The 25,459-nt window shown below is 38.8% G+C and overlaps 1 protein-coding gene across 1 annotated transcript; it reads right to left on the bottom strand.

Moving 5' to 3' along the window:
- Positions 1–5,223: 5,223 nt before the first annotated feature.
- On the bottom strand, positions 5,224–25,454 carry LOC111569201 (pterin-4-alpha-carbinolamine dehydratase 2-like). The gene is made up of 4 exons (XM_023271218.3): positions 25,266–25,454; positions 24,214–24,345; positions 7,652–7,732; positions 5,224–5,522 (listed from the first exon to the last, which is right to left on the bottom strand). Exons 1-4 carry the CDS (start codon positions 25,368–25,370, stop codon positions 5,427–5,429), a joined length of 414 nt encoding a protein of 137 aa, XP_023126986.2. The 5' UTR covers positions 25,371–25,454; the 3' UTR covers positions 5,224–5,426.
- Between the last annotated feature and the right edge of the window lie 5 nt (positions 25,455–25,459).

Below are 25,459 nucleotides of genomic sequence, written 5' to 3' on the forward strand. Positions count from 1 at the left end.
AGTAAATAAACAACACAAGAAACACTAAAGGATAAAAATAAAGATATAATGAAGACTATATACAGGTATGGTGTGACGGATAAATGTACCCAAACTGTAGGACACACAGTGTTACGTTATGTTATTGTATTTGAGACATTTTAGAAGGAAAAAAAACAGTGTTCCATTGTGTTATTGCAGCTAAAAAACTGTACAAGGTGTCACAAGTCAATACACAGCAAGTGTAACAAATACAAGCGATTATAAGCAATAATAAGTAAAATAATTATGTAGTACACTACTGTTCAAAAGTTTGGGGTCACCCAGACAACTTCATGTTTCCACGAAAACTCCCACTTTTATCCATGTGCTAACATAACTGCACAAGGGTTTCTAATCATCAATGAGCCTTTCAACACCATTAGCTAACACAATGTAGCATTAGAACACAGGAGTGATGGTTGCTGGAAATGTTCCTCTGTACCTCTATGGAGATATTCCATTAAAAATCAGCTAGAATAGTCATTTACTACATTAACAATGTCTACACTGGATTTATCATTCATTTAATGTTATCTTCATTGAAAAAAATGCTTTTCTTTTGAAAATAAGGACATTTCTAAGTGACTCCAAATTTTTTGAACAGTAGTGAATGGTTTTCACAGAACAGCAACATTTGCAATGGATTTCTGAGCTCCTGCTGCTGATTCTTCCCTTCTCTTTGGAATCAGTAGGACATCCATTACTGCAATCCCTTATATCCAGTCAAAATCTGTTTTCCTTTCTGAAAAAAAATGTAGCACTGATAATTTGTCTTTTAAATGGAGGAAGACAGCGTGAAACTGCCATTTATCAGCAAAACAGACAACAATGTGTTTCTGTTCAAACACATGAGAGCAGTGGCATGGAAACGGGTTGCATGTGATCAAACAGCAAATGCCGTACAAATGTCTGAGCTGATGTTAAGCTCCTGTTTGCTTCTTGGCATCGAGCTCTGGCTGTGATTACTATCAGAGGTGAGTTCTGCAGCAGACATGTGTTAACCGCTGGCCTCTGCTCTCCGTCTGGAGGCTCCGGGACCATCTTCGGCTGACCTTGTTATCTGTATCAGGATCACATTGCAACTGCCTCATCCCCACCTGGCCAGGGAGTGAAACTGTAGTTCACACACTGCAGGAGAAATATGAGCTGCTATCATGCACAGCAGCGACTTGGAAAAAGCCCAGAAAGCCTCTCTGCTGCTGGAGGTTTCTTTTCTCACTCACTGATGAAAACCCCACTCCATCTCCTTTTGTTGCTCTCAGGGGTATTAGACATTTATGTTGGGGAGAATTATTATTTTTTCCATCTCAAGGTCTCCTCAAAAAAAACCAAAAAAAAACCTCACCCCCCACCTGCCCCATCTATTCTCAGCTCTATCCCTTTCCGCTCTCCTCTGTTTGTCATTTACTCCCCTCCACCTCTGCAGCCTCTTCTCATCCCCACTTTCTCTGCTTCTTCTTTCTTCCTCATTCCTTCTTGTCTGTCTTCTGCTGGTGCTGCAGAATTAGGAGGTGAAGCTGAAAACGGATTAAGGAGCCAGAATCCAGGGAGCTCGCTAATGGGAGGCCTGGCTTGGCTGCCTGCTGCTCCTGGCCATCAGCTGAGGCCAATTATCTGAAGGGGCCACATCTGGACCTCAGAGCCACAGCTGTCTGGTCACTTAGAGGCCCCGGACCTCAGCTCCTCAGAGGGCTGAACGTGGACTCGCAGTTGGAGAAGCTTGTGGTGCTGAAATAAATATCAGATCATTCACTTAGTTAATCCATATGGAAGCATATTGCTGCCAAATTAGAAACAGAAAAATGCATCAGCTGTTATTTAGACACACAAACCTAAGACAATATAATGCATTTTTAACCATTATAACATGAAAACTTCAGTTCTAATAATGCTAAGAATGGATAAATTGAGGATCACTGACACAGTCTGATAGAGATCATCATCACATTCTACTTCATACTGGGGTTGAAACACTGTGAGATTCTGCTTTAGTCGACACAATGGAAACCTGTCGATCTCTAAGGCTGAGTCCAGCCACCCTACAGAGGAAGCTCATTTCAGCTGCTAGTATCCACAGTGTCATTCTTTGGGTCACTACCCAGAGCTCATGACCATAGGGGAGGGTTGGAACGTAGATGGATGGTAAATTGAGAGCTTCGCGACGGTTTGGTACAACCCCACATTTCTGCTGCCGCCGCACCAATCCACCTGTTCATCACTTGCTCCATTTTCCCATCAATCGTGAACAAGATCCTGAGATGCTTGAACTCCTTTGCTTGGGGAAGCAACTCCCCCCCAACCTGGAGTGAGCAATCCAACGGTTTCCAGCAGAGAACCATGGCCTCAGACTTGGAGGTGAAACATATTACTTGGTAATGTGTTACAGTAACATCATTACTTTTTTCAGTTACACGTATTGTAATGGACTGCAATAGGAAATCCTTCCTCAGTAACACTGAAACACTACTGACCAGGAGTTTTATGGAGGATAGATATCAGTTTGGTCTCTACAGAGAAACAGTGACTATATTCTGTGCAGAGGGTGGAGTTGTGGGGAAGCATGCACCTAACAGCATCCCAGTAACTCCAGATTAATCTTTTGTAAAACTGTCACAGAGTGATATTTTTATTCCTTCTAACTCTGTTAACATTTTCCCAATCCAACCTCTCTGCTGGCATATCCTCCGCCACACACACCTCCACATAACAGGAGCTGCTGCGTTCACTTGAGACAACACAGATGAGCTCCACAGTCCAGTGTATACAGACACAATGTGGTTTGTGTCAGTAACATTAAAAACATTTGAATTCTCTGCTATTGTTTCCAGCCTTGCAGTCGTCCTGCACTTTGAGGGGTCGCTGTTGTTCAATTTAACACACAACAGATGCAACGCTCGTCTAATTCTATTCAGAACTTGACTATAGAGACGAACGAATGACCGGAGGGTGGTTTAAGTGCTCACAAATCATCTTTGCAACATGATATACGTCTAACTTTGAACATGTGCTTTAACCTCACCAGCATGTGTGTGGGCCGGATGGCCTTCACTGTGAATGGGGAACACAATGGTAAAATCTGACAAATTATATAATCTAATGCAAACCTACAGAACATGAGATTCAAGTTACCATGTTAGTAGAGGGCTAGAAAAAACATCCTGAGCAAAGACAAAAACAAACAGAAACTACAGTATAAAGATATATATTTTTAAAAATAAATCTGTAAATAACAGGGAAAATCTGGCAGCAATGGTGCAAAAAACATGTTAAAAATGTAAATAAATAAATAAATAAACAATATCTCTAAAATAACTTTTCTCACTTGATTTTAATATAGTAAAATATTGTAATTTTATGAATATATATATTGTAAAAGAATAAATAAATAGTGGTATCATAATAGTAAAAATACAGATTTTTGATGTGGACATTGTGTACAGTTTTGGCCACTTTGTTTGTTTTCGCAGTCAACCTGTAAATTTAAAATTTTTTCCCTGACATTACCAGATAATATCTGTAATTTAGCAGGGAAAACCTGTAATAAATAAACATAATAATAAAATAATGACATAAGTAAAAATAAACAGCTAATAAGAAAAAGCAAGGCCTATTAAGCATATTTTTTCTTACAAATAACGGCAAATATTTCTTAAATACAAATATATTTTTCTCATTCGAATACAGTCAAAATAAGAAATATGTAATTTTAAAGTCAAATGTTGTATGAACAATTACTATTTAAAAATATAGAGATTTTTGATTGGATTAGTTTTTATAGTATATACAGAAAGATCTGTAAAGTTAAAATAACAGAATTTATGTATCACTTTAACCCTTAATCTATGTATTTTTTTCAAGTACCTGCAAATATTTGTAAATGAGGATTTAAAAACAGTAAAAACAGTGTAATTTTACAGTTAAACATTGCAACTGAACACATTTTCATATATAACAATTTAGATTTTTGATGTAAACAATATTTACTTTTTGTCCATATGTAGATTTCTTTTATTAATATGAAAACAGGTAAATTAAAATTTTTTACTGTGATTTTACTTATCTGTAATTTAAAAAAAAAAAAAAAACAGGGAAAATCTGTCAAATAACAGTAAATTGTAAAAACAAAAAAAAATTCAGTCAAAAACTTACTTTTTTTTACAGTGTACACAGGGTGCAGATTAATGTGAGTCAGATGGACTCAAAATAATGTCAATAAATGTGATTAAATTATGAAAGTTAAATGAGAAGATCGATTCCACGGAGCCACTGTTGTGTTTAAAGTTTCTCCTCTTTCACATTTGTGATTAAGGCTCAGGTTAGATCAGTTAGCAGACACGACCGGTTGAAGTCAGGTTAAAGAAATGAGATTAAAACAACAATAAACTATTTCTTGAACAAGTGCAACAACATCATAGAGTCTCCGCTTGTTGACCAACATTTCTGAACCATGCAGGCAAAGAAATAAACCAGCGACTAGAAATCACATGTTAATTGGAGCCTTAAAGTTGCAGTTTCCACCTGCTTCCATTCTCTGCTAATAAGCTGCTGGCTGTGAGTTCATATTTACATGCAAACATTAAAGCAGAAATGATCTTCTCATGTAAGTCTTGGCAAAGAAGTGAATATATGGATATTCCAGTATCGTCTAAAAAGGTGAAATGACTCCAAATATATACGTTTGGGGAATTCTTACAGCTCTTGGGAGGTAGAAGAGTATCATTAATTTCCCCTTTTGCAGAGTCAAAGTCCAAAAAAGCCTATTTGTGACTCCTGATTTGCCTTCCACTGTCTTCCACTCTTTTCTTGCTGCAGATCTCCTCCAGTCAGGAAAACACAGCAGCCCGATCTGACTCATCCCTTACCAAATCGTAAATCAAATAAATCCCCTTCCTACTGACTTTGACCCCCTTCCTCATTCTGCTCGTCTCTCCAGAGCCAAAACAGGAACATGTGGTCTGGTGGAGGACTGACGGGGGGAAAGTATCCTCTGGATCAAGTACTGGACAGAGAGCTGCACAGCAATTACACTCCATTTTAATTCCATGTGTGAAAATAAACGCTGCAGAAAACAAGAGAAACACAGAGTGTTGCCCACGATGAAGTGAGGTCTGCTGCTCTGTTAGTTTAAACCACAGATGAGGGTTTTCCTAAAAAGTCCAGACTGAACTACATCACTGCAAATCAATCACAGGGACAACAATGTTTCACAAAAGCTTTATTCTTTACAGAAAGTTTGTAGAAAATATGCTGTACACAAACTGACACAAATTTTCACAGATTTTATGACGTGGAAGACAAAATGCATTTCTTTAGTGAGGAATAATTCTTTGCAGGAGAAGAACAGGTGTTAGAAGTGGAAAAGCTGTGACGGAGCAGAATTTAACCTTAAACTAAAGATAAAAACATCACATGGAAAGTGCAACTTTGTCAATAAACTTGGCCATTTTGATGTCCCGCTTCGACAGTCCTCCACAGTCGTGTGTCGTCAGTGTGATCTGAACCTGGAAGACACAAATACATCACTGGTTAGGGTTTGTCTACCTACAGCAGATTACATTATTTTTAGATTTAGAAAGTAGTGTGATGTCATTATAATAAATGTTTTTCTTTTTTTTTGTCTAGTCCCCTGATGTGTGTTACATGCCAAATGATTTTACTGATTTTCAAATGCAGTACCAGCTTCCATTGCACCCCTGATGAAGACTCTCTGAGCTGAAACACCATCATTTGTTCCGATATTAAAGGTCCTTTTCAGCAAACGAATGAGAGTCTCACATGTCCCCAGAAACTTTAAATTAAGCTCAAAACATTGCAAAGTTGGTTATTTTACTACAACCTCTGGTTTTAGTCCCGTTCTAAACAAGGAGTTTCAGTGTCTGTAGCTTTACAGTTTTTCTCAGTCGCTTTGGTACATTTCTCGAATCATCCTCGACATTTGCAAAACAGTAAGTGTATTTCTCAAAACAATTCGTACAAATAGCAAAACACCATGGATTACCTGCAAAAGCCAGTCTCTTGCTCAAAATCCTTAGTTCATCTCTCAAAAGTAAATATCTGTGTTAGTGAACATGTCAGTGGCATCAGAATGATCAGTCCTGGTGTCGTTGTGTGGATCACACAGTCAGATTGTTTAGTCATGTTGTCATTATAGCTGTTCTCTGGAGGGATGTTCTGATGGAAACTATGGCTAAAGTTTTGATGACAATTATTGTAAATTGTAAGTTACACCTTAGTGTATGTGGGAGATTGATTGCAAGAGACTGGACAAGATTCACATTTATGCTTTTACTGTTTGTGTTGTAGTTTGTTGACATACCACGTCATTGTGATACAGAAAGGAAAACAGCTGCATAGCACAAAGAAAAAACAAAAAAACTAAAGTAGAAATGTGAACATAGAACAGTCTCCTTAGGGAAAACTGTACATGCAGTGTTGTAGGAATTACATTACAGTCTTCCTGCACCTCCTGATGTTCCTTTAGAAAGACGATTTAGAAAAAAGTCTAATGGAAATGTATAGAAATATCCTTGACATATTCTGACAACTTGTTCAACCATTTTGCATGTAAAGACTGATGCGATGAACTAATGCCTAAATGTTGTGGGGGGTGAGACTATTCAACAGAGACCCATTAGAATACATTCTGATCAACATGACATAAGCAGCTGATAATGTAGGAAACAGCAGAGAATTGTACAGAATCATTTGCATGGATGAACCAAAGCATTTGCAACTTGTTCAAAGAAATGAGAACCTCAGTAAGTTGCATTCCAAAGAATTTAAAACTAAAAGGAGGTCGGCTCCACCTATAGAAAATTAAAATATGGTTACTCCCTGCAGAGCAATTGTAGCCCAGTAAAAAAAAAAAAAACTCGCATTTTAACACGGACAGCCAAGAAAACACAGCGCAGAACATGATTGAACTTTGGAGAATATTAGCAGCAGCTCAACATACAGCATCTACTTTGTCAACCTGAACCTCAGTGGGTGTGGGATTTATGTGTAAATGTCTGCTGGAAAGTGCTGCAGGGGCCCAGAGACCTGTAGCAGCGCTCTGCAGCCACTTTAATAAAGAGTGGATTAGGAGCAGCATTCCTCTCACAGCGGCCCGGTCCACCACACAGTAACTCAGTGGCTACAGCCTAATGCTGGGAGATTTTCGGGGACTCGGTTTGTCATATCAACCGCTACTTTATTCTTGAGGCGGAGAAAGTGAGGGAGTGTGTGTGAGGAGGGGAGGGAGAGATATTTGCAGAGCTTTTCGCAAGAAAAACGATGGGATTACAGTGTGAAGCTGTTGCGTTTTTTGGGGGTTTTTTTTGTCGCTCTGACTAACGGAGTGTGTTTCGGGCATTGAGGGGAGAGCTCTCCAGAACCAGCGGTGATTGTTTGACATGAAAAATCTGACTTTATCCAGGGTCCATTGATCTCAGCGTGTCTGTAATTTGTTATAAACCAGCCGCAGTGTTGTAAATATGGCAGGAGCTCAGACAAGTAGCCAAGATGACACCGTTTGATTCCACAGGCTGTGATTTCTGTAATGGATACTACACAAATACAGCACTGCAAATGACTCGGCAATCACTGTTACAAGGCTAGATTTGAGCTATCATGTGGAGAAAGCGGTTACCTTATTATAAATATTGAACCATTCTGGGTGATGGTTCATCTTCTCTGCCTGCAGAGCCACCCGGGACATGAAGCCAAACGCCTGTTGGTGAAGAAACAATCAATGATTAAAAACACGGCAGGAAGTTATTTCTCCAAACAGAAACAATGCTTCTTTATGTCATTTTTTCTCCAGTTTTTATTCTACTCCAGCCTCCCCCTAGGGAAGGACAAAATATGAGAAACATATCTCTGTATACCAGCCTTCAAAAGGATCATTTGCTTTTATTTTAACAAAGACTGAACATTATAATCCTCGTGACGGTTGAATTTAATGCAGTTTGTCTCATTTTTGTAATATTCTGTCCTGTCTTTGTTGTTTTTTGTCTGACTTTTGTCATTTGTCTCATGTTTTTGTTGTTTTGTTTCTCACTTTTGTTGTTTCCTTTTTGTCTCACTTGAGTTTTTGGTCTTACTTTAGTCATTTTGTGTTGTGTTGCTTTAGTCGTTTGTGCATCGTTTTTTGTCGTTTTGTGTCTTGGTTTTGTGTCGTTTGTCCATTTTGTGATAGATTTGTAACTTTTTGTCTAATTTTTTGTCTCTTTTTTGTTTTTTAGGCTGTCCGTAATGTTTTGTAAAAAGATAATTGCTTAAATGCGAACATTTTCTGAATGTACTTTTTTTGTACTCAAGCAAAGGAAAGATTTGAAGTTGCGGTTATTTATTGGTTATTATGCTGTGATTTTACTGGTCCAGCCCACTTGAGATCAAATTGAATGTGGCCCTTGAACTAAAATGAGTTTGATGCCCTTGGTTCAAGTTAACAAAGATTAATAAACTGCTTCTGCATCACATTCAGTAAATATTTTAGTTTTCCTCTAAAAACCACCTCTTATTTTACACCAGTTCGCAGCAGCACACTTGACACAAAAGCATCATTTTCAAAAAAGATAATTTTCTCTGTGAATAAGTGGGTTATATCATTAAATGGGTCCCAATTTTATTTAATATGGATGAGCTTTTCAGTATAAAGTCCTGCACAACCATGCGACAAAGTCATGTTGCCCCAAATCACTATTAAAAGAAAACACGAAAGTAATATTTTTCTGATTATTTCTTTTACAAAAACTGAATAAAACTGGAGTCAACATGTTCAACATTTTTTCAAGCACACAGGTGTTATCAATCTGGGGAAAGTGGCGACTCTACATACTATACATATTTCAGAACTTACATTTTTACAACCCCTACAAACCAGACATTTTTCAGCTCTAGAAGGATATTTCACTGTGCTGAATGCATCTTTCAACAGCTCGCTGACAACTTGCTTCTCTGTATACCGTTTTTCAGCCACGGTGCATTCCTTCTGGTGCTCAAGAATGTTTTATTTTGCTCTCAATCTATCTAACTTCACTCAATATTTGTTTTCTATTTGTTCTGTGTAAACACAGCCTGCAGTTCAGCCGAGAAGTCACAGAATTTTTGTGATGTGAATGTTGACTAAAGCCGAGTTACTAAGTTGTTAATTTTATGCTTTCTACAGAATCTGGTTAATGCAAATAGTCTGATTTTTGTCATTTTTTTGAGGACAACATGACTTTCAAAAGGCAGGTTATAGGGATCAGAGGACTAACTAAAGTACAGTATCTGTCAGTGGACATCATTTATTCAATGAAGTCCTTTTTAACTATCGTAACTCTCCTGTATTGTCTTTCATTATGCGTTTACACACCAGTTTCCACTCCACTGCAAGAAATAACCGATTAGCTGTTAACTATTACATTATTCGCCAGCTATTGCAATAATTGCTTAATCCTTGTTATTGGATAGAAAAAAAGGCTGAATTTATTAAATCCAGCTTTTAAAATATGTATAAACAACAACATTATGTGTTGCATACTCATTATATACTGCATATAAAGGCTAAATACTGCTTCAAGTACATAACTAGCAAAGCTGTGTTGACCTTGTGGATGGACATTTTCAAAAGACGTGGTTTCAGTCTCAGCTGTGTGGTAAAGCTTCCATTATGCACATATATAATGTAAAGCAGCATTAATTAATTAAAACACAAGGCTAGAAATGCTTATTTTACCACAAAAATATTTAAAATAATGTAGCGATCGCAAAGCCGGCCGCTATGACTGAACTGTTGTACTGCAATGCACCATGGGAGATTGGTGTGTTGGGGGTTTAAATGTCGTTATTGTGGTTTATGTTAGCGTTACAGTGTTATTAGTGTTTGTATTTCATTGTGTCAGCTTAGTTAGTTTGGTTAAGTGTTCTGTTGTCAGGACGGTGAGTGTGAAGTGTGTTTGATCACTTCCTGCTGCATTTTTGACAATAAAAGCATCTGGCAGCTAAAGAGTGCTCAAAAGGCAGACATCCTTTCTCCAGTGTTGTTCTTAACATAGCTCACCAAAATAATAAATATGTAAAAATACCTATATACCGCAAAATCCCGCAATATAGCAAAAAATCTGCGATGCAGTGAGACTGCAAAAGCTGAACCGTGATATGGGGAGGGACCACCGTATTCATGTAGAGATTTAGTGGAAGTAATAAACCACACAAAAATTCTACTGAAAGCAATGTTGCAAAATTTAGAATGCTCTATCACAACACTGTAGCAAAAAAATGCTGATTTAGCTTGGTCAAAAAACACATGACAATCAGTTTCGAACCGCAGAAAACGAAGAAAACCTGAAAATATTTACATTTGACAGCAGTCACTTTTGGTGATTTTCTGGCGATAGACTAATTAATGGACTAATTGTTGCAGCTTTACAGTACATTTTGCGTGAAGAAACCTGTTTTAAAGGGTCTGAACCATGCAGTCAGAGACATGTCCAGCAGAAAGGAGCAATGCTGCCATCTGAGGCACAGAGAAGCACAAGACGATGCCTCCGTTCATGTAGATAAAGCCTCCTGAATGCATGCATGCAGACATCCACACCCACATAAGGACATGAGAGCACGCATGCACACGCTAACATACACACTCTTCATATTTCACATGAGGCTCTCTCCAATCACAGACCATCCATGGAGTGATTACGGTTATTCTAATTATCTACAAAGAGCAGAGTGAAATCCCTCGTCATGCTCGCTGTGAAGAGAAGGGGGGAAAAAAATCAGGTAGACCTATTTCAGAGCAATTTCCCACTGCAATCTCAATTAAGCCCCTAAATGCTTCCTCTCTGCCTAATTAAATCAACTGAAATGCCATTGTTTACCGCAGCCCCATCCACCACCTGACATGACGAAACAGAATTACTCTCGCAGAGGAAATTGCATTTAGTCTTTCTGGTGTGTTGCAGCCAATTTCGGAGACGGCCTGTTCGGTCCCGGTGCAGCCCGATGCGTGTAACACGATCGGCAGCTCGATCAAATTGGTTATCAAGAAAACCGTCTCCTGATCAATTTAAGTAATTGGCATATTCCTGCAACTTGACCCCGCTGGCACCAATTTGGAGAGTGAGGCGGTCTGCTTTTTCTCAGCTTTCATTGGATCTAATGGAGATGGTTAAGCAGCCTGTCATGTCAGGTGTTGTCCAAACATGTCTCCTCTCTGTCAGGGCCGAGCTCCGGTTAATCTGCTGCCGAGGAACACTGAGTGACGGGTAAAAGGAGTCTGTGTGAACAATAAATGTTTCCTGTACGTCGTCCCACGATGCTTTTTCAGTCAGTCAATTTCTGTTGAGGAGCAGAAATTCGCTCCTTTTCAAGACACTCCTGACTGATCACACTTTTGTTTTTTTACACGGTTGGTCAGTCGGTTGGTTGCATGCAGTGGTGGTTCTACACAAATTTTACTGGGATTCTATACTCAGCACAGGGGCCAGCGACATGGATGGATGGATGGATGGATGGATGGATGGATGGATTAAACCTTTAATCAGTTAAATCAGTTCAATCAATGCCACCATCAGGGGCACCAGAGACTCACTGCTGTAACTCTGGTTCAAATATCTAGACTCTGGCATCAATAACAAGCTCACTTAAATGGAATGAACGTCAAGGAGGAATTCTCTGACTGTCTTAATCTGACATTGTAAGTCGATATTGGCTTTTCACCAATATGTCCATAAGGGATATGATGTGTTTAAATAAATTAGAAACAGTGCCACAAAGTAGTGAAATTTGAGGCATCCTCACAAAAACCATTTTGTTTTGTGTTTTTGTTGAATTTGTTTCCAGACTGGTCTCCTATCTGCTCTGCGTAAACACTGCCTGCAGTTCAGCTGAATGCAGAATTGCCAATTTTTTAAATGACACATGTACAATAAAGTCATTTTGAAAAAAAATCACAATTTTAAGCTGAGATTTCCACCAGATGAGTAGTTCAAAGACCAATGGAAAGTTAAAAGTCCAATGATTCTGTTTTCACAGTTTCTGGCTCTGATAAACGGTGCAATTTTTGGTGATTTTTTTTAAGATAACATGCCTTTCAAACCTGCGTGGGTTTAACGCTGCATGTCTGCCAAGTAGGTCACATCAATTTAAAACAACATAACAGCAACACAGTAATAACTTACTGGTATTAAGGCAGGTCTGTAACTGCAAACATCTGGGGTGACATCTGTATGATACATTTCTGCAGATTTGCAAACCAATGATTAAAAGCAAAATATGTATTAGCACCCAAATAAGTGTGTTTTGTATTTACATTTTGAATCAATTCAGCTGGCAGTGCCCCAACGAGAGCTTATGCTTATTTTCTAAACTTCAAAGCGCTGTATAATATGCAGGCTGCGCTGCTTTTATCACAAGTAGAATCACACTTTCTGAAAAATGACATGTCCCTGCTGAGACCTCAATGAAGTGCAAATGAACCACAGCGCAAAATGTAATTTGGATGAGAAGGGAATGCGAAACAGAAGATGCCAGTTATGCAACATGAACCCTGAGAAAAGACTCGAGGACAAAAATGAGGAGAGGAAAGGCCAAAGAAAAGCAGTAATCTCTCACTACAAATGAATTGGAGTTGAATGTCCAAAAACAAGTGAAATCCTGGTAAAACGGTGCCCTATATCGGGCCTTTCTCGCAGGCGGTGGTCCCTCGGGGGCAGTAAGCAGAGCAGCAGGACACAATGCAGGCAAAAGTGGCAGCGCTCCGCCTGTCTGTCAACCGTGGGTCATCTCAACACCCACCACTTGGGCCGAACAGAAATTAAAACCGACCTTGCACTCCCAGCTGAGGCCTTATGTCAACAGAGGTCAAGGACTCTCCGTCTCAGAGCGCTTTGTTTACCGGTTTGCATTGTCCGGGCCACACTTCTCGAGCCAGCAGGTCAGCCAGCCAGTCAGCTAGCCGTCCTTTCGTTCCGCCAGCCGCTCGCTCCAACTGGCCTGGCAGGCTGCAGCTGTCAGAGTCAGATAATTTGACATGACATTTCGCAGGCCCCCATCTCAAATAATCAGAAACACCCGACAGCAGACCCCCGCACACACGCTCTCCCGCTTCTGAGGAGCCATTTTGGTGCTATTACAGCGTGATTGTCATACAACACTGGATGAGACAATTTGACGTCGGGGCAGAGTGGTGTTCTCTCTCTCATTGCGGCTGAGGGCTGGAATACGGGACTCAGTTTCAAACACATGTGTCTGTTATTTACAGATCGGCTTTCCACCGCCGCGCGGTCCAAGGGCTTAGAAACGCCTGCTGTGCCTTGCCAGGACTAAGTGCATGCAGATTGTGTGTACTCCTTGCTAGCCTCTGACAGACACACATTCACACTGATGCGTGTACAAGTGTGCACATGTGAACCTCCCCGGCGTGCGACCTGCCGCTCTCCTCCATTACACGCTGCCATGACTACCCGATGATTACCCCGCCAGCCCCATCATCGCCCCGTCAGCCCCCTGGAAAATGCTCGCTCCTCTGCAGCGAAGAACGCTGCAATTTGAGCGTTGCGGTGATGATGATGATGACCACACCTCTTATGTCTCATTTCTCTTCTTTCCCCAAACGGCTCTTCACGAGCTTCCACAACTACCCACCAAGTTGACATGTAACTTAAAACAAATATCAAATTATTATGAAGCGAAGCTGCCAAACACTACTAGAAAGAGCTGTGCTGGGCAGGTGTAACACCAGCCAGGTCATGGAATATTTAATGGTACTTAGATATCAGCAGCATTAATCTTCTCAAATTAACATTCTCAGAGTTGAGAAACACAGAGAGGAGCTTCAATTTGATACTCTGACAAAGATAATACACACTCTGCCAAAGTGAGAACACTCATTCGCTGACTAACATCGTGTGTAACAACTCTTCACGCACGTCAGCTCCTATTTATGTAACGGGTGTCATGTAATGCTCCAGCATGGCGCTAAAGCCAACTTATGCAAACCCCTCATTTAACTGCAGGGTTACCAGCGAGGGCTTAAAAAGACGTTGGGCTCATCAAAAGGCAGCAGACGTCAGGGCCATCTTAGCTTACCCAAGGTCTGATAGCCAGATTATCTCACCACCTCCGCTGGGCGCCACACCTCACAGCTTCCCTGCAGCCATTTTCACAGGACGAGATGAATGCAGGATGCCTCCAGTTCCCAGGGAAAGTTCCATTTTGAAGACAGAGGTGGGAACCGAACACCGATGAGCCGATAAACCGGCCTCCGCTCTGAGTAAGGATACGGTCTGAGCATCGTGCAGGCTAAGTACATGTGAGTAGACATTAGGGCTTAGACTAGATTAAAATGATGGTTTTGCAAATTATGAAATGTCTTTGAATCATTTTGAACTTTTTTCCCACCAGAATTGGATTTTTGTCACTGGAGCACCAAAGCATTGAACCAACTCAAAACGCTGACCGACCACACCCTTTCCATACTTAAGAGAATGTTGGACACGATGGGAACAGCATATAGAACAAATAACTGAACACACTCTCAAATTCATTAAAAAAAATAAACCAATAGGTAGATTGTGCAATTATAGAGACTTTGGGACAAAACAGAATTCATAGAATGTGAATTAGACAATTAGACAAAATCAGACTACCAACACATTTAGTAAAAATTAAGATTATTAGCAGGGAAAGTTTTAAAATACCTTTTTAAATAGGCCTGAGAGTAACAAAATACAATGCTATGGTTGACAATTGTGACAATATTGGCGCTAAACATTGCTGTGACCAAATAAACAACAGCAACACAAGTCCATAAACATCACACAGAGCACAAAAGTCAGACTTTGTGTGCTTTTAACATAGTTGTCACCGTTTTCATTGTGAGTTTTGCCTCATTTCCTTATACATGTACACAAATATTTACCAACTGCATTAAATAGCGGCAGGATCCATTTCCAAAAGCCATAGAGTTGTGCATATTTACGCACGAAGAACAACGGTACTAATTTTACTAATTAGGCTTCGTATATTCCAAATTATCCCCAACATGGTAACAGGATGGATCAGGATGTAACCATAAATGACACAGTGCACCTTTCTTTTTCCACTTTCAGTGAAAAACTGACCTGTCAGCTAAAGTCAGAAATATTTTTCTGACCTGGCATCTGTTTTCTTAGACATTTTTCTGCAGGATATTTTGCAGTGATCACAATATTGCCCTTATGGATGGTTCCCATATACAGTAGATATGACCTCTAACCACTAAAGTAACTAAGAAAATACTGAAATAGGTAAGTTGATAACAAAAAAAAGACATTTTAGGGTACTATAAGTTGTTGTAGCTTGATAAGTTGTGACTAGACATTCATTTTGAACCTTTAGGACATGATGTCTAAACTAATAAAGAGCCAATTATTGCTAATTATCTATTATTACGGGTATTCTTCTATAATGGGACACCAGCTTCTCCTCTGCTGGATTATTTTAAACATTACATCACTGAAATAACTATTGAATTAAACTACTATTGAATTAAATTATCATTAGACCTTCAGATAAGATAAGGTAAGGTTTAATTAATTCCAGTGAGGAAATTTGCAGCATTACGGTAGCAAAAGGGGGTAGTAAACGGTTAGTAAACATTACTAGAAAAATAAAACTTAATAAGAAATACACGTAGTTACTGTTGATATTGTACAGATATTAATTATAATAATTATCATATTTTATAACATCCTGTTTATCTTTTCACACACTAAGCTGGTGGCTGAAGGTTGCAAATCCTGCCACACACATGCATAGTAATTATAGAACAAGCAACACTTAAGTATAAGTCATAATGTTGATTTCTTTTCTCTTAATTGAATATTTGGTACTGAGGTAATGCAATAGAAATGGATAATCACCAAGTTAAATTACTTCATTACTGTTACTGGAATACTTTAACCTTTTAAACTCTGCAAATATATGGCAAAATAATATAGCAAATATCAATAAAGTGGCCAGTCTCAGCAAAATAACCCGTCAGTCTGGCGTTTGTGCATTCATGCTGAGTGTGAGTGTGTGTGTGTGTGTGTGTGTGTGTGTGTGTGTGTGGCAGCAGGGGGATGGCTCTGAGAGTTCGGTTTACCCAGGGGCTCAGTTTAAGTTGTAGGACAACTTATTCAACACAAGCAGACCAAGGCCCATAACGACAGGCAGAGGCTTGGAGGAGATTTGGAGGAGAGGGAGCCCCTGACTGAATATAAAAAGGGGGGATCAGCCTCCGAGGACGGAGCGGAAGGAGCAGAGGGAGCAGTCTGAACACAGCGCCGCTCTGCTCGGAAATCACAGCAGCAGCTGCCTCCAGCTGCAAATTGGAACTTAAGTCTAGGAGCTTTTTTCCGGTGTTCGTATTGCAGCTATTGTCTGTGGTGAACTATCTTGTTTGTCTCCACTTTGTGTCATGTTCTTTTTTTGTGTTTGTTTTGCACACATTTGAAATATAATTACATAAAATAATATGTTAATATGACATCAAGACAATGTCAAACACAGCTTTGTGTTGTTTTACTGCGCCATGGCATCAGTATGTGATGATTTTAAGATTTATAGTTGCCATCTCATGCATGGATGCACCATAGTCTCTAAAAATCTAAACAAAAATGAATGCAGCAATATAATCCATACAACGGACAAACTGCTCAGTGTTTAAAGCAAACATGTCGGGCTGAGCAAACAATCAAAATTGTATTGAAATCGTGCAATTTTGTGCTAAAGGTAAAACTGCACAACATACCGTTTTAAATAAGACAATATTGTCCAGACTGAAAGAAAACACGATTGGTACAAAACACAGCAAAAATTATTTTAAAAAACATTTTTTTTGGTGGAAAAACATACAAAAATGACTATTTCCACCAAAATTTTTCTCATATTACAATCCCATTCTGATTTTCTTTTCCACATTTGATTACTTTGCCATGAATGTTATGAATTCTTACACAACTTCCACAGAAAATGTAATTTATGAATACAAATTTCAACCCTTAATGTACCAGTTTTGTACACAGTATCGTGGCTCCAACTTGAATTGTAGAGTAACTGTACCTTACTGCTTTGTTCTATCTCACCCAAGTTAACCAGTTTAACTCTTGGTTAAGACTACATTTTCATTATCAGTTCTTTGTGGACTAAATAGTTCGTCTATAAATTTAAAAAAATCTTTAAAAATGTCAGAAAATTGTGGAAAAATCACCACAATTGTCAATCTTAGAACTAATCACTTCTGCACCCATCATTAAAAATCATTTCTGAATATCTAGAAATTTAAAGATTTTTTCATTGTGGATTTCTGTATTCACATGTTTATCCCATAAATAACAACACTCTGGATGCAGTCATTTACCAATTTAAAGTCTCCCTCTTTTAGTTAAGTGAGACGGGAGATAATGACCGTCCATTTTTCCGTCCTAAATGCAGCTTTTGAATGATTTTCTTTGCCATCGCTGCACGGCTGAATGTCTGTGGGCAAAGCAGGAATGCCATCGTTGTCAACCTCAGCTAACGCAACACAACAGTTGAGCAAGCACAGCTCACCTCTCTATACATGCTGCATCTTAAGGCTACTCCTGTCGCATAAATGTTTCCATCTCATTCACCGAAATATGTAGCAGATGGTCATCTGTAAACATACATGACATAAAGCCCGGCGCGGTCCAAGGGCTTAGAAACGCCTGCTGTGCCTTGCCACGCACATCAGTGACTGCGACTTAAAAACACGCACAACTCCAACCTACATGTACAGTATTAAAGACACACACACACAGATGTTTCCACACGTGATTGCAGGGATTCTCACTGACCGAAGCAGCTCCAGAGAGAGGATTTCACCTCTCAAACCTGATTAAATAGGCTGGACTTGACAAGGAAAATAAGTGACAGTTACCTCTCAGACTACGGCCGCTAACAGCGCACTGGGTACCCGCATGCCGCAAATAAATTACTGAGCTGCTTACAACAGCATCACAACACTTTCCACTTGCTGTAATCAAAGAAAAATAAACTCAAAGAAGCAAGTCCAGCTGTCATGTTCCTTTTAAGTTCATTTGCAGCTCTGAGTGGCACTGTGCCCTCAAGTATTCAGCTCCACTGCGGATTCATAGGAGTCATGGGTATCACTCTACCGCCCCCTAGAGTCTGCTGGAAGAAGCGTTTGAACACAGAAAAGGGGATTTGTTATTCTCATTATAAACTCTTGGGGATCTGATTTCTTCCAGCCCCATCACTCGAAGATAAGTGGAGAATGGAAATCAGCCAGCATGTCGCTCCTCATGTCCATTCCCCTCCAGTAAAAGCCCCCTTTAAAGAGCAGCCATGAAAAACGAGCTCGGGAGTTTGCGAAAAGGCATCGGAGAATTGATTGGAGGGTGTCTGGAGAGGGAATAAAAGAGAGCGAAAAAGAAACGACAGACACGGAGGGTTTGCCAGCATGTAAAAATTGGAACAACATGAGCTCATTCCCCCAATAACATGGGGCACAGAGTGGGAATGAGAGACAGACAAAGACAGAAAAGATAGCGAATGCAAAGCACATCTACCAGAAGGAATGACGGGGTTGTTAGTGGTTTGTGAGCCAGATGAAACTTTTTAACCAATTTGATTGTTTGTGAAAGAAATGATTCTGATCAAAACCCCAATTGCTGCCAACTGGCCGCCTGGCGTGTCTCAGGGTAATGCAGCCTGACGTGTCGGGGTAAGAGGAGAGGCTTTAGAGGCGAGGAGGAGCAGATGGGGGAGGTCAGTGCTCGCCCTCTCACTTCAAACAAGGGGAAGTGTAAAAACAGACTATCTTAGGGGCTAAAACAACTAATGACAGGATTAGAGGAAGTCCGCTAAGTGGCCTTGAGACGTTGCAGTTTACTTCGCCCAACACTCGGCTCAAAAAGGGGCAAGCTGCTCACCAGTGTTGTGCCAAAAAGCATTTACGTTGAACTTTTTGTGTTTATTTTACCCCAAGAAGATGGTGGAACTGCTATCAGCTGCCATGCATGATACTATAAGATACTGTAGCTGCAAACGGCAAACAGTACAAGCGAGATAAAGCATGTTAAATTAACTCCAAAGGCTGCTGCCAGTTAAGTAGATAACATATAAACTGTGAAGATTTTCCCCCGACAAAATCATACCACAAATACAAATCTGTAGGAAAACACAACGGTGATAAAATGCTCTGTCAATGTTCACTGACCAACTGTTTCTGGAGCGTCTGTTCACATCCTGCAGCTTTAGCAACGACCCCCGTTTGTGTTAAGGACCAAATAATATACCAGAATCACAATAACACCTCACTTGGGACAAAGTGAAAAGCTCCGAAAAAATATAGTAACAGAATCTTGAGTTTACGGCATCATAACAGAAACACGGTGTATTTTTGATGTTTCGAGGATTAGTGCATTTAAATATTGTGAAAAGATTTGCTTCCATAGTTTTCATCATCATCCATAAGCACAGTTAAAATATGAAGTCATTTAAAACAGATTTTTCATGTCCTAGATATAGCAACTCCATATTTTTTCAAATTTTTATATAATGTTTTGTATTCCACTATGCCAGCAGTGGTCGGAGGCATTACATTTTCTGGTTGTTCGTCCATTCCTTAAGGGAATTTATCCAAATATGGCACAAATATTCACTGGAATCCACCAACGAACTGATGAGATTTGTGTGGCTAAAGGTCAGAGATCAAATCACTGTAAGCATACTGTCAATAATTTATATATTAATTCTGAAAAAGTCCACAGAAATAAATAATGGGATAAAACGATGATGTTTTATATCCAGCAGGTCAAAGGTCAGCTTCAGTGTACCATCGTAATGTTCTGCAAAACCGCTTTTCTGGTCGAAAAATATCGGATGCCAATCTATTAAAATTGGGGCAGGGACTTTAACACGTTAATTTCGATTAATTAATTACCGCGAAAATAATGTGTTAGCAATAATAACGCAATTAGTTGCAGCCTCCTCAGTTCCCTCATTTCTTCCACACCGGTAGCTCTGATGAACACTCCAGCCCAGTAGGTGGCGGTAATGAACCTAAAGTCTGTTTGTAGCCATGAAGAAGAAGCCCAGGAAGTACTGAGTGAAGTCAGGCACTAGTAAACAGATTGAACTTGTTGGACAGAAAGTTTCCTTTTAAAAATCTTCCTGATGGCAGCTTGGATAAAAGCCTGGTTGTGTGTAAATTGTACAACAAAGAGTTTTCTGATCACTGCAGCACTTCAAGCTGACGGTATCACCTCAATGTAAAACATGTTGCTGTTAGCAGCAGAGCTAACGTTAGCTACGAGTCATGCTAACGGCTAACGGTGTAGCCATCCCATAATAGACCACTTTTCTAGACAGTGCTTGAGTTTACAGAAAGTCTTAAAATGTTGAATAAAATCGCTATAATTGCACTTAGATTTGCAGTAATCTGTGAATGTAGCAGACAGATGAAAAATGCAGATAAATAGAAATGAAACATTTTTGTGGTTTAAGTTTTTACTCCGTCGAGGCTCTGCCTCCTTGGAGGAGGATTAACCTAAACAACAAAAATATCTCTTTTAATAACTTAATTATAAACTTTTTGTTTGTAAAAAATTACAAAAATAAAAATTGATATTCCTATAAAAAGAACCATCAAAATTACACCATTTATCAGACCCAGAAAAGATGAAAACAGAATGAATCTCTGAATTTTCAACTTTCTGAAGCTCCTTGAACTACTTATGCTGATTTTATGTGCCATACAGTAGAAAAAACAACTAAATTCGGGCTTTAAGTTATCAAAATCACTTTTTTCTATATGTCCCATTTTCCTTTTTTAAAATAAATTTTAAAATATAAACACGTATATGTCTATTCATTGATTCAACTGTCAACCACAATTTTATTTGAATTCAAAAACTTCACTTATTGTGTCAAATATTGCTATTTGACAAAACTGCAATTATTGCGATTAATTAATTACAAAGCCTGTAATTAATTAGATGACATTTTTTAATCGCTTCCCACCACTAATTAAAATCCTTCAAATTCTTCACGAAATAGAACGTCGACCAATTATCAGCCTGGCCAATAGCTGGATCAATATTCAGCGTTTTCTAATTATCGTTGTTGTTATTTTTAAACTAATTCCTGATCAAATTAATTCATTTCAAAATGCACCACTTTGGCTCTGATGCAGCTGCATCTCTTGATCTGTAGTCTCCACTCTGTGATCTCAAGTAATGTCTGACAGGCTACATGTTGAAAAATTATATTTCATGTAAACACATGTAAAACATACACTACTGTGAAAGTTTGGGGTCACTTAGAAAGTCCTTATTTTTGAAAGAAAAGCATTTTTTTCAATGAAGATAACAATAAATGAATGATGAATCCAGTCTAGACATTGTTAATGTAGTAAATGACTATTGTAGCTGGAAACAGCTGATTTTTAATGGAATATCTCCATAGAGGTACAGAGGAACATTTCCAGCAACCATCACTCCTGTGTTCTAATGCTACATTGTGTTAGCTAATGGTGTTGAAAGGCTCATTGATGATTAGAAAACCCTTGTGCAGTTATGTTAGTACATGGATAAAAGTGGGAGTTTCATGGAAAACATGGAATTACCTGGATGACCCCAAACTTTTGGACAGTGGTGTACGTAAACAAAGACGTTTCAATGAGACATTTGTGTCGAAGTTTGTTATTCTACATTCTGACAGCTAGATTTTCATTTCTACTGTAATTGTTAAGTATCGGTCTCCGGTAATCTGATAAAATCCTATCATTTGACCCTTATCTGGACAGACATGGACAAAAATTGCAACTTATCTAATTCATTTTGTTGCTGAGTGTCCTTGTGTGACTTGAGAAGCATTTAAAATATTTTCACAATAATAAAATTCAATGGATGCTCAAAGATCTCATGTGTAATGGTACAATTTACATGGAGCACAGAGCTGAGCAACAACTGCCAGAACCTAAAGTATCCAGATGTGATCAGGGCTGGGAATCAGAGCACAAACTGAAGATGTGTCTGTAGACTAAAGTAACAATCTGGCATTCGGTGCTTGTTTAGATTCATACTGTGTTTGGTTATTCTCTGATTAAATATCCCCTCATATGAATCATCACTGTGTTTAGTTTACACTATTTTATTTAGGCAAAGTTCTTGTTCAGCTGCTTGTGTTGAAAACATATTGAAAAGTGAGGCACTGAGGACTTTGGTCTGTTTGACGACTGGAAAAACTGGGAAAACTTTCACAAAGCACCAGAAAAACTTTAATTCTGGTAATATGTAACGATTTATGTATTTGTAAGTGTGTGTAAATCACATTGTTTGCTCGTATATGTTGTCAAGGAGCATGCATTATGTGTAGCATGTTTTCTTTGCTAACTAGAGAAATGTATTTTCATATTTGGTGTCATTGTATATCATGACACTTCTATCAAAGCATACCTCATATAAAAGTGATTTTGCTCAACAAACAAGATTTTTGTCCAACAATGACACAAAGAAAGCCACATTTATCACAATATTTTTGATGTCCTAGATCAGGGTTGTCAAACATGAGGTCTGCGGCCAAACCCGGCCCACCAGAAGGTCCAATCCGGCCTCCAGGACGACTTTGTAAAGTGTCAGAGAAAAGATATTTAACTGCAAATTGTAAATATGTAAAACTATAAATGTACAATAATTTGTAGACCTTGATCACAAAGTAAATTGTTAGATTGGTCATTGTTCTTTTGTCATTTTGTGTCTCATTTTTGTACTATTTTGTCTTGTTTTTGTCTCACTTGTGATTTTTGTCTCATTTTTGTCATTTTGTTTTTTTGCTTTATTCATTGTTTTGTGGTTTTTTGTCTCGCTTGTGTCGTCTACTTTTTTGTCATTCAGTTTCTTGCTTTTGTCATTTTTTGTCTCATTTGTGTCATGTTTTGCCTCGTTTTTGTCGTTTGTCCATTTTTTTTGTTGCTTTGTAAGTTTTTGTCAAATTTTTTGTCTCTGTTCTGTTTTGTTTTGTGTCGTTTGTCTAATTTTTTGTCGTCTTGTGTCTCGGTTGTCATTTTGCGTCTTATTTTTGTAATATTTTGTCTTGTTTTTGTTGATTTCAAGTAAAATATTATATCATTCAGTTCCAGATACCTGTGACTGAATGTTTTGTTCCTTTTTAGAAACACTGTGACCTGGAAGTTGTAATGTGTAAATGATAAACTGAGGCATAATGTTGCTGAAATTGAACTTATTTTTCTTCAGAAATTTCAGGTTGTTCTTAATGTTTTGTAAAAAGATCATTCCTTAAATGTGAACATTTTTGCACTTAAAGGAAAAATTTGGAGTTGTGGTTATTTATAGGTTATTATGCTCTGATTTTACTGGTCCGTGTTTTAAGTCATTTACATATTAATATATATATATATATATATATATATATATATATATATATATATATATATGTTTCATTACAATATGGCGCTTTATATGCAGAAAAAAGACTTATTGCTGCCTTTTCCCATTAAAGATACCCCATCTGTCCCTTCTTAAAGCTCCATTCACTCCTATTGATTAGATAACAATGAGCAGGAATAAAGGCTTCACTCACGAGCAGCCAGCTTTCAGTAGTTATTAATGTTTAACTTTGGATGTAGAAGCAAAAACAATCCAGTAGGAACAAATGAAATCAATTAAAAGCAGGGATTAACCTGCCCCCTGCTAAACCTGCAACCAATCAGCGCATAAACACAGATGATTTTGTGTGTTTCCGGTTGTGTAGCGAGTTGCGTCTGGCAGTCTGCGACCTGATTCTAGTCAAACAAACCTCCAGCCAGCATACGACAGATTTCCACTGCTGCAAGGAGTTTAAAAAAAAAAAAATTACAGCTTCATCAAATCCTCTGCTGGCCGCCTGGAACAGAAAACTGCAAAGACTGAAGCAGATGTCGGCTACCTCTGTGTGTGTGTTTTGGTGTCAGTGTGTGTTCATTTTGGTGTGTTTTCTTTTTAAAATACTCACTATTTTCCTTTAATTTAAATACCTGTTGAGCTCTATCTAAAACAATAACCTCAAATAGCGCTTTTCTTAGCAGACACACCTGTCAGCATCGTCTAAAAGTTAACTGTAAGCACTAAAACTAACAACAATAATAAAATAATCAATAACTCAGAGGTTTAAAAATGCCTCTAAACAAGTCAGAGGTAAATACACAAACACACAGACCTGATTGAAGGTTTTAAAGTGAAGCTCTTTGAAGATGGCATCACGGTCCTCCACTTCCATCCAGCCTGAGGCCCGGAGCTCCATCACCAGCTGTTCCCGGTCTGCAGGGGAGAGCCAGTGGGCATCTGACGACTGGAGACAATCCCATGGGAATATTCTTTAATTAACATCATCCTATCTCCAGACCCAGCATTATTACTGAGAAATCTCATTATTTTCTGGGTTCTTGGGGTTTCTAGGGGCAAGTTCCTCTTGTTTTTTAATCTAACATGTTAATCCACCTTTTTAAAAGGTAGTGTTTATATATTCAGATGTCATATTTATTCCAATTTACCTGAGTGCTATTTGTGCTGCATCCAGAAGGTGGCAGTCTATCACCAAAAATGAGCACCATATGATGGCAAAAATAAAGTTATTTTGCTCTGACATTTACATTACTGCCTAAATACTGGGCGCGATTTCTCAGTGTGTACATTTTTTAATAAACCACACGCACCAAATTTGCTTTAAAATCTTTACATCTTTAGCTAGTTTCTTATTGACAAAATGACACACTCACAGTAATACGAATACAGCCCTTGCTCGACTTGTGAGAACCTACTACTTTGATTCGGCATCTTAATCCTCACTTCATGATGAAATCTTCAAGTTTATGGCGAAGCAAATGTGAGAATATACCGCAGTGTTGGCAAACTACAGGTTCGGAGCGAAAGCGCAACTCTGACGTCATAAATGTAAAATTTTATGGTAATATTCGGTTGTGTTATCAAATTAATCACGCCGAATTGAAGAATAATTCCAAAGCATTTCACAAAGTGTTAAAAGTTTGTGCTATTGTACGTGTCCAATTAAATAAACCTTTAATTTGGCGTTTTTACAATGGAGTTCCGCATACGGCTTCATTCGCATAGCACGAGGTCACCGTGGCTTTCGAAACAGTACAGTCTAGTCTCGTGAGATTACACCTGTTTACATGCCTTCAAACCGCACTTGAGTCTCAGTTAACGTCCTCATGAATGCTAATGCTAACAGACTATTAGTGCAGGACTCACCATTTTGGACGAGCTGTTCCTGGAGAGCTTCAGGCTGCTCAGCCGGGTCACACGGCTGCAGGGCCATGAGCTGCTCGCCCTCAGGCTAAATATTAATCCAGACATAACCTGCGTTTGGCCAGCTGTCCTCCACCTGCGTTAACACCTCCTCTGCTCTGTGCCTGTCCTCCTGCTACCTTCTCACACTCTACCAT

The sequence above is a fragment of the Amphiprion ocellaris genome, chromosome 14, assembly GCF_022539595.1.
Source record: "Amphiprion ocellaris isolate individual 3 ecotype Okinawa chromosome 14, ASM2253959v1, whole genome shotgun sequence".
Lineage (NCBI taxonomy): Eukaryota > Metazoa > Chordata > Actinopteri > Pomacentridae > Amphiprion > Amphiprion ocellaris.

What these genes read in the sequence shown, in the direction of transcription:
- LOC111569201 (XM_023271218.3), bottom strand. Translation starts at nt 25,370, where the DNA reads ATGTCTGGATTAATATTTAGCCTGAGGGCGAGCAGCTCATGGCCCTGC. An exon ending in ACTTTAAAACCTTCAATCAG is followed by an intron (nt 7,733 to 24,213) that starts GTCTGTGTGTTT and finishes CTTCACCAACAG; the next exon opens with GCGTTTGGCTTCATGTCCCG. An exon ending in GGTTCAATATTTATAATAAG is followed by an intron (nt 5,523 to 7,651) that starts GTAACCGCTTTC and finishes TGTGTCTTCCAG; the next exon opens with GTTCAGATCACACTGACGAC.